Source organism: Cervus canadensis, chromosome 12 (genome assembly GCF_019320065.1).
Source record: "Cervus canadensis isolate Bull #8, Minnesota chromosome 12, ASM1932006v1, whole genome shotgun sequence".
NCBI lineage: Eukaryota > Metazoa > Chordata > Mammalia > Artiodactyla > Cervidae > Cervus > Cervus canadensis.
Window position 1 is genome coordinate 62,337,371 of NC_057397.1, and position 10,340 is coordinate 62,347,710.

Sequence of the window (10,340 nt, forward strand, 5' to 3'; positions counted from 1 at the left end):
AGGGTAATTTTTATCATTATGAGTCTCTCTAAATATTTAATCTGCCTTGTAGATCTTTTTACTACCAAGGAATTGAGCATACTGTTTTCCAAGAGACTGAAAAGCCGTTTCTGCCATGTTTCCCACCCCAAACCATTTTTAAGCCTGTGGAGGCTTGAGGGCTACAGAAACACAGAGTGCTAAATATATGTTATTAGGGCTGAATCAGAAGTCAAAATTCAACCAGAAGTTCATGTCTGTAAGTCATACCTATATGTATAAGAAGTAAACATTTTTACCAGTTAACCTCACAATTTCTGGGGTCTAGATGACACCATAATCTAGAGTTATTTAGGAATATATGGATAGATGAATGGATATATATATATATATATATGTTTCTGTTCTGTTAAGAAGATAAGAAAAGCCTCTGACCACAGTGTTAATAAGATTTGTGGGTCGTTTTCTGTTGGATATCATGGATCTTAGGAACAGAGAGAAAAATCTTCTTTTCCTGGATAATCTTATCCTGTTGAGAGCTTCATTACAAACTAAATGCTGATGATTCCCTAAGTCTTTGTCTTCAGCTTGAATCTTTCTCCTGAGGTCTAAAACCCCCAAATTATAATCCACATCTGATATCTCCACCTTAATGCCATTAACTCTCCCCTCCCTTATTAACTGGTGTCAGTCTCTACCCCATGACCCCAGCTTTAGGCCAGAATCATCCCTAATCCTTCCTCCCTCTGTCAGTGAACAAAGAAAGCCCGATCAGTTGTATTTTTAGACTCTCTAACCCCTTTCCTCAATCTCTGCTTCCATTTCCCTGGTTCAAGCCTCTTCCTCTCACTAGATTGCTGAAGTAACCTGTTGACGACAACTCCTGCCCATATTCCCCCACCCCGATGGCAACCCATTTTCTCTACCTGCTATTGGAGACATTTTTCTAAAGCTCATTCTTATACAGTCATGTCAGTAATTATGCTCAGAATTATCAAGCATTTCTTTTCTTATCTACAGAAATTTTGTAGCAGCACATTTAAAGCCCTTAGTCATCCAGCCTCTCCCCTCTTTCTTGTCTTTATCTCCTGATCCCTTTCTCCCATGGATCCTTCCTACATCCCAGCAGTCAGCTGACATCTCGAAAGATGTCAGGCACTTGTGTGCGTTACACATTTCTGCGTATGCTGTTACCCTACCCCATCCTGTTTCCCGACTTCTCAGCGTACCCCTCCATTCATGAGTTAGCTGTACCTGGACCTGTCTCATGAGCTAGATTGCAAACTCCTTAAGGGAGGTAGTGTTCTGTTCATCTTTGCATCTGCAGTGCTTGGGTCCATAGAAAATATCAATAAATGTTTTAACAAGTGAGTTAAAGTTCTGAAGTTCTCTGATGGCCCACCAGAAAATATAACTATGTATAGTGAAAGTGAAAGTCACTCAGTCGTGTCCAACTCTTTGTGACCCCATGGACATGGACTTCTCCAGGCCAGAATACTAGAGTGGGTAGCCTTTCCTTTCTCCAGGGGATCTTCCCAACCCAGGGATTGAAACCAGGGTCTCCTGCTTTGCAGGCGGATTCTTTATCAGCTGAGCCATAAGGGAAGCCCCAACTATGGATATATTTTATGTAAAAGATTTCCTGTAACCTCAACCTTATACAGCCACAAATATGAAATTAAATTTTTTAAGGCTTTAAAATTTTTTAAATTTATTATTTCTTTGGGTTGTGCTGGGTCTTCATTGCCGCACATGGGCTTCCTCTAGTTACAGCGAGTGGGGCCTACTCTTCAGATACCGTCCGTGGGCTTCTCATTGCTGGCTTCTCTTGTTGTGGAGCACAAGCTCTGGAGCGTGCAAGCATCAGTGGTTGTGGCACAAGGGCTTAGTTGCTCCGTAGCTTGTGGATCTTCCTGGACCAGGGATTGAACCTGTGTTCCCTGCATTGGCAGGCAGATTCTTAACCACTGGACCACCAGGGAAGTCCAAAATTTTAAACACACATACACAACAAAAAACGTGTAACAAGCTTCAGCACTAAAGCCATGCTCTATCTTTCCTAAAATAGCCTCAAGCTTTCACTCAGAGCTATTTATTCCTATTTAGCGTGATGCCTGATAGGATTGTTTAATTGCTTTTCTGGTTCCCAGTAGGTGAACAGACTTGGAGTAGAGAGAGAAGGATATTCACCCAGGGATGGCAGTGAAAGGGCCTGATAGTGAAAGCGAGAGTCACTCAGTCGTGTCTGACTCTGCAACCCCGTGGACTGTAGCCCGCCAGGCTCCTCTGTCCATGGGATTCTCCAGGCAAGAATACTGGAGTGGGTTGCCATTCCCTTCTCCAGGGGATCTTCCTGACCCAGGAATCAAACCCAGGTCTCCCACACTGCAGGCAGATTCTTTACCATCTGAGCCACTTACCAGACATACTGAGGAGCTGATAGCTTTCCCTCAAATGAAGATAAAACCAAAAGGAAGAAGGTAAATTAATATATGGTATACATTAGTAATAGATATTAATAATGATGATTCACCAAAAGGAGAGGTTGTTTTAGAAGGCAGCATATTCTGTAAAATACTTTATAAAGGATTTACTGTTAAAAATGGTTGAAAGAGTTTTATCACTTAAGATTTAGATATGCCATGAATTTTCATATGTGGAACACATAATTCCCTAACAATGCCAGCTAATGGTTCTCCAATATCACAGATCTGTTTTTCATATTGATAATATAAAAGTCTGTTACCAAAAAAAAGTTTTCTAAGTAGCTTTTTTTCTGAATTCAGTCCATTACTTTAGTAAAATAGTTACAAACTATGGGTAATTTTCCCCGGTAAGGTAGTATAAGGTATTTATAAGGTATTTAATGCAACAATTGTTTGCTTTGTATGATGTTATAGAAATAACACTAATTATAACACTAATACACTAATTATAGTGTAACCCATTCCTTTGAGTCATTTATTCTATATTCCTATTTACCTCACCTTTGTGTCCTCACATTTAGCAGTATAGTTTAATAGTTTCTAGATGTGTGTACAAAGATGTGTGTCTAAAGTTTAAATATTTGGGGATTATCTGGGGTAGATGTGAAACCCATGCATAAAAATTAATTGTGAAAATAGTACATGACTCTAGAATCAAATACTGAATGGTGATATTTAAATTTTGAATGTTATAGAAATTCAAAGATAACAAAGGTAACATAGGCTAAAACAGAGACAGTGGAACCTGATCTTATGGTAGACAGCCCCCAGGCATCTTTCCCAGAGAAACGTGGCTGTCTGTGATCTCCATTGGCCCTTCATCTCACCATCACAGAAGTGTCGAGATGCCCCACTAGCTTATTCTTTATCCCCAGAGTGATTTAAACAGTAGTGACCATAGAGCAGATTAATACTTATCTTAAAAATTAGTGAAGAAAGTATGTGATATAATTGTTGTTTAGTCACTAAGTCTTGTCTGACTCTTTTGCAACCCTATGGACTGTAGCCCACCAGGCTCCTCTGTCCATGGCATTTCCCAGGAAAGGATACTGGGGTGGATGGCCACTTCTTTCCCCAGTGGATTTTCCCGACCCAGGGATCGAACCCATGTCCTCTGCATTGGCAGGCAGATGCTTTATCACTGAGCACCTGGGAAGCGCATGTAACATAACACTATGCTTTATATGTACATGCATATAATTGTATAATATAATAGGCTAGGGTTTGTTTTTTTGTTTTTGTGATGTTTGACTAAGAAATAACAGGGCATATTTTAGGTATATAAAAGCACTGTTTATACAAACCAGAGCAAGTGGTAATCACCTTCAGAGTCATCATCCTGGGAACCAATGCATTCTTTCCCGTAACACTGTCATCCTTATATTTTTGGAGCTCCTCCTTTGCATTTCCTCAGAGTCTGTGACTCATTCTTTTCAGTATCCTCAGCGGTGACAGATCTTTTTCAGTTGAGAATGAATTTGACTTTTGGAACCAAGAGTCACTTAGGGCCAGGTATGATGAGTAAGGTGGAGGATCAAGCTGAAAAATGCTATTTTTGGTTAAAATTGGTATGTGACAAAAGTAATGAGAGTGTTTTCTTGCCTGGCTTATAAAGTAACCAATTTGGGGTTAAAGTATTCTAGATAATTTTATTTTCTGATCAGCCAAGTACTTAAAATTTAAGATTTGGTAAAATGCAGACTAGAACAGTTAATTTAACCCTGTATTCAATCCTGTCACATTCTTGGGTGATCTCTGCAAGTGTTCATGATTATCATAGCTCTCCACGGCCGGCAAGGATGTGAGAGGTTAGAGTGAAGGAGAAGAGGGTGTCAGTGGAAGAGATGGCTGGATGGCATCACCGATGCGATGGACGTGAACTTGGGCAAACTTCGGGAGATGGTCGGGGACAGGGAGGCCTGGCGAGCTGCAGTCCGTGGGGCTGCAAAGAGCTGGACACAACTCAACAACAACAACAACAACCTAGAACACATCCTGAAAATCTGTCTGTAGGCAGTGGTCATTTGTATTTCTGCCTTTTTTTAACCCAGATAGATTTTATTAGCTTATTTTTCTCATTTGTTTTTTCCTAAAAGGAGAGGTTTTTTTTTTTTTTTTTTATTGTTTTGTTGCAAATTACTTGAGGTTCCTGCAAGACGTGCCTTCTCGGTTCTTCAGGGAAGGAATTCCTGTTTTAATTGTTGAGCCGTATTTCAACGATGATGTGAGGAGTTGGAATATTCCTGCTAAAACTCATTAGACTTTAACCTGTTATAGATAATTTTACTATTTTAATGTCTTCTTTTTTTTTTTTCCTCTATCTAGTTAAAAAATCTAAGTTTAGAAGAACTACAGATGCGGTTAAAAGCACTGGACCCCATGATGGAACGAGAAATAGAAGAGCTTCGTCAAAGATACACTGCAAAAAGGCAGCCCATTCTGGATGCAATGGATGCGAAGAAAAGAAGACAGCAAAACTTCTGAGTCTAATTTCCTTTCTGTTTGTTTCTATGACTATTCTGGAGACCAAGAAACCACTAAGAATTGAAGAAATATTATGATTTTTTTTTTAATCTCTAAGATTTGTGCTCTACAGCCAGGCAGCAGCCAAAAACTGATGATGGTACAAACCCAGGTAAATTCCCAGAAGACAGAACTTAATACGGTTTCCACTGTGTTTTCATTTTTAAATGATGAAAACAGCAGAAGTGCATTCTTCTCTATATCTGTCAGCTACATACCAGCACTAAAACTGTGTTGTAAAACGAAGGCTGTGTTTAGAAACCTTGAAAATCCAAAGCTATTGTTTAATTGTACAGCACCGAAGGGCTTTATGTTACAATATTCTTTATTCTTTTCTAATAGCCTATTTATTGTATCCCTCTAGGTAAACTTATTTATTTATGCTATTTCACTTTGTTTTGTTTTTTAAGGGCAAGATCAGGATAGCTTTGGTGAAGGTCGGGACATATTAATAGATGACAGTGTACAACCAAATTATACTGTAAGCCAGGAGCTACGGGGTACATTCCTTGATTTCCAGGATAGTTTTCCAATAGAAGCAAAGCAATAATAGTACATAAATGGGCCAGGCAATTTTTTATACTGAAGCAATAATTCCATTTTTACCTTCTGAAATTTTAATTTTTTTATTTCTGACGTTTGGTACAAATAGGATTATATATATTTAGGTCATACAGAGCTATAATGTTTAAAACCAAAGAAATCAATGGAACCCTTGCACAAAAATGTATGGTGAATATTTTAAAAGAAATAAATCCTTAAGACAAATGTAGTTCTTAATATTGTTTCATGCTTCATGGGTAGGTCTGAGAGCTAAACTATATCAAATTGTAATAAGCTCATCACATTTATTTCTGTGAAAATGCTCAGTTGTCCCCAGACTTTTTTGTTGATTTCACTTATTTGCTGGGAATTGGTAAACATCATGTGCCTGATGATAACAAAGTAGCAGAAATGTTTGTACTGATCTGTGCAAGCCTTGGGGACTAGGAAAAAAAAAGATTAAAACCATTAAAAGGAAACTCATTTCTAAGCTGAATGAACATTTGCATGATTGAACCGGGACCAGTCATTTCCTAAACTACATATGGCCATCTTGACAGCGTTTGTTTTTTTGTGTGTTTAATTACTATGTGTAAATCATAAAGACAAATAAATTTACTGTGCCACCCAGCACATTTCAGCTCTATCTTTTTTAAAACTCATGACCTAGATTCTGTCTTTTCTAGGCAAGGAAGGTATGTTAGTCAGGACAGTAAAATCATTCAGTGATAACAACCCTAAACCTTGAAGGGTTTAACATAACCTAGATCACCTGTCACCCATGTGCCCTGCTCCTGATCTTCATAGCCAGGGACCACGCTGACAGAGCCTCCACCGTCTGCAACGTTGGTGGTCACCACAGCAAGGGAAGGAGCGCTGGTGAGTCACACAGTGGCTCCAGCCAGCAGCAACGGAAGTTGTGTCATCTCTGGAAACTTCTACTCCTTTTTAAAATGACCTTTGCACCCTGGGTATTACCTGGAGTAACATTTGTCTTTGCCCTGTTGAGTCCTTACAAACAGTAAATTGTCTCATTGGATACAGGTTATGATATTGTTAAAACATGGTAAATATTGAAGATTTTATAAAGGTTATTAAAAATGGTGCTGGAGAAAACTTGAGTCCCTTGGACAGCAAGGAGATCACACCAGGAAATCAGTTCTAAATATTCATTGGAAAGACTGATGCTGAAGCTGAAGCTCCAGTGCTTTGGGCCACCTGATATGAAGAGTGGACTCATTGGAAAAGACCCTGATGCTGGGAAAGATTGAAGGCAGGAGGAGAAAGGGGGCCACAAAATAGGAGATGGTTGGATGGCATCACCAACTCACTGGACATGAGTCTGAGCAAACTCCGGGAGGTAGTGAAGGACGAGGAAGCCTGACGTTCTGCAGTTCATGGGGTCACAAAGAGGGGGACACGACTGAGGGACTGAATAACAACAAATGAAGACTGAGTTTGTGACTTCAGCTGTCAGCTTCAGGGTCAGTCAACTCAAACACCCCGCCCTTTTTTGCTTTGTTTTTCTTTCAGTAAACTGCTGAATACCTCACCTAATGTGATGGAATCCACTGACTGATTTGTTATTAGCCAAGTAAAATCACCTACATGAAATGACAAGAAACCTATGAAGATGATTTATCTCCTGTTTACTAAACTAGAAAATTTATGCAAATTCATTCAACAAGCCCTGTTAACTACTCTTACTAATAAAGTCTCAACAAGAATCTTCCTCTTAATCATAAATATCCCATGTTTCAATCATAATTTTTATGTGACTAGACTTTACATTTGTCTTTATATATGTATATTTGTCTTTTTAAATGTGTATGTTATTTATATATGTAATTATTTGTTCTTTATATATGTTATTTATGTATATATATGTTGTTATATTTGTCTTTCTCAATATATGTATGTTAGTTGCTCAGTTGTGTCTGACTCTTTGCGACCCCATAGACTGTGTGGACTGTACCCACCAGGCTCCTCTGTCCATGAAATTCTCTAGGCAAGAATACTAAAGTGGGTTACTGTTTCCTTCTCTAGAGGATCTTCCTGACCCAGAGATCAAACCCAGGTCTCCTGCATGGTAGGCCGATTCTTTATCATCTAAGCCACCTGGGAAGCCCAAATTTATGTATACACACCTATATTTAGAGATTTAAGAACAGTAGACATTGTTCCACTTCAGAACCTTAGGAAGCTCCAGAACATTTCAGGATAATCTGCCTTAAAATTTTCCTATCTTCTCACTCCTGCCAACCACCAATCAAAAAAGGAATTTAAAGTTTGGAAGAACCAAAAGCCATTAAAGAAACTTTCAAGTCTAGGTCAGCATTGATTAATCATTATTCTTAGGAAAGAGTTTTCTGGTTATTTTAATGAGTTTAAGAAGAAGACACTTATTATTTTAACCTTGGTTGCTGAGAACATTCCAAAAATAGTTAAGTATGCTTTCTGCACACCCCCGTCCTCTCATAGATACAGTATTGTAGATGTAATTGAAGCTAATGAAGAAGGATTTCATCTTGCTGAAAAGTCAGCATCATTGTATATGTTGGCCTCTAGATGAGAAAATTTTTTCTTTGATTTAGTGAACGTAGATGACTCATTTCTACAGGCTTACAATACACTTAGCTTATTTTTAGCATAAATAGTTTTATATTCAAAATATGAGCTACTGTGGCCAGTTGGACAAGAAAATGTATTTATTTAAATGGTTTTCAAAATAATACCTGTTATTTGGGACACTTATGTGTGTCAGATACTTTGCTGAACAGCCTTACATGTATTATTTACATGCTTTTGAATTTCTTTCTTCTGCTTGTTTACTGAATCATATCCCCAACTTTTAAAATCACTCTCTAGTCACTGAAAAATATGTAGCTTCTCTTGCGGAAATTATATAATATATTAATGAGATGTTTTTAACTTAGTCACAGGAAATCTTTTCAAATTACTGACACGTTAGCGTTCAATAGGAATGCTATTTTCGTTTCCTATCCTGTATGTTAAAGAATAATAATGAAAATAAATCCAAAAGTACTAATAATAAAACATTCTAAAATAGAACAATTTTTAAAAATAATTGGAATTGCATTGCATACTAAACTTCTTAAGTACAGACATTTAATAGATATTTTATCAAAATGTTATTTTGGAGTACTATTTGGAGATTCTTTCTGGGGGGTGGGGGCCGAGAGCCCAGGAATCTGGAGTCTAACAGGAGGATTATTTGTCTTTGCTGTTGGAGCTAAGATACAGGGCCGCTTACATACCTTCATAGCATAGTCTGATGTATTGGATCATGGCTTATCCTCCAAGGAGTCGATCAGCTTCTCTCCGTGTTCCATATCTACTCAAAACACCTTCAACCTCAGTCAACCAACTCCCCGAGTCATAAAAAGACCCCAAACGAGAAAGCAAGTGACCAATTTGGTTCTTCCACTAGTCTTGGAAGAACAGTTCCCAGTCCATTGCTCTTCTCACACCTGCATTAGCCAGACTCCCGATTACAGTTTTTTTTCCTTCACTTGATTAAGCTCTCTAATTTAAAATTCTGATTCTGCTGGTCACTCTTCCAGTTCGCAGAACTTTGCCTACCCAGTTAAGGATGAACTCTGCGCAATGGGAGGAAAAAAAACTAATGAACTCTGCCTCCTGCCATTCAAGACCTGTGTGTGTGTCACTAAGCTTCAGGCATGTCCGACTCTGTGATCCTGTGGACTGTAGCCCGCCAGCCAGGCTTCTCTGTGCATGGGATTCTCCAGGCAAGGCTACTGGGGTGGGTTGCCAAGCCCTTCTCCAGGGGATCTTCCTGACCCAGGGATAGAACCTAGTCTCCAGCATCTACCTGCATTGGCAGGTGGGTTCTTTACCACGAGCGTCACCTGGGAAGCCCCTCAAGGCCTGCAGCTTGTCCCAGCCGTGAAGCCCATCCTGCCTTAACTGCTTTCTTTGAGGCCTTTCTTCCACCAAACCAAACTGCTTCCAAATTCTTTTTTATTTCCCTTATTACTGGATTGTAAGGTAGCTGAAAGCAGAAACTTGGTGTTTGTCTACCTTGCTTTCTCACAGTGCTTACCAGGATGTTAGATGTATTTGGTAGTAAATAAAGTTTCACTGCAGGCAACTAGCTTGAGTAACAGAATTGCCATCATTAATCATATAGGCTAATCCCTCTCCTTACATTTTGGTAATCATGGTAACAAGAACGATAATGTCAACCAGTTTTTGAGCAGCTACCAAATCATGAACTTGGTGTATTATCTCAGACCTTCACAACAAGATGCATAGTCTTTTTCTCGGAAAAGACAGGATTAGAGAGATTAAATGAGATCATCATGCTAGTCAGTGCCAGCATGAGCTTTAAACTGTCTGTCTCCAAAATCTTTGCTTTTTCCACTAGACCACATTGCCTAATAAACACAGCAGGTCTGGCTTTAGAATTGCTGGACAGGGTTGCTGATCTGTCTTGGAAGAAGCTTCAGTTAAAACTTAGGAGAGGACCTTGTTAGCTGATTTGAACTTTTTCTCCATTTCAATGGAACCTAAATTTTCCAAAAAGGCACCCTATCTACATGGCAGGAAAAGAAGCAGGGTGCATTTACTGAAGTTTCCAAGATGATTTGTACAAAAAGATATTTTTTACCCTTCATTAGGATATATTTGGAGTTCTTATGCCTTAAAAGCTATATATATATATAGTTTGTTTGTTTTGGTAAACTAAAATGTTAGCATCTTCTCTTCCTTACCAAAGTCTGTCTTTGATAATGAGTACTTTAGAGAAACATTGATCAGTATAGTGGA

At 38.7% G+C, this 10,340-nt stretch overlaps 1 protein-coding gene across 1 annotated transcript in view; it reads left to right on the top strand.

Moving 5' to 3' along the window:
* STK3 (serine/threonine kinase 3) overlaps positions 1 to 6,164 on the top strand; it is a 300,126-nt gene extending 293,962 nt beyond the window's left edge. The window contains exon 11 of the mRNA XM_043484504.1: positions 4,791 to 6,164. Coding sequence (XP_043340439.1) covers positions 4,791 to 4,949 — 159 coding nt within the window. The 3' untranslated portion in view covers positions 4,950 to 6,164. The remainder of the gene's footprint in view (positions 1 to 4,790) is intronic.
* Positions 6,165 to 10,340: the final 4,176 nt, after the last annotated feature.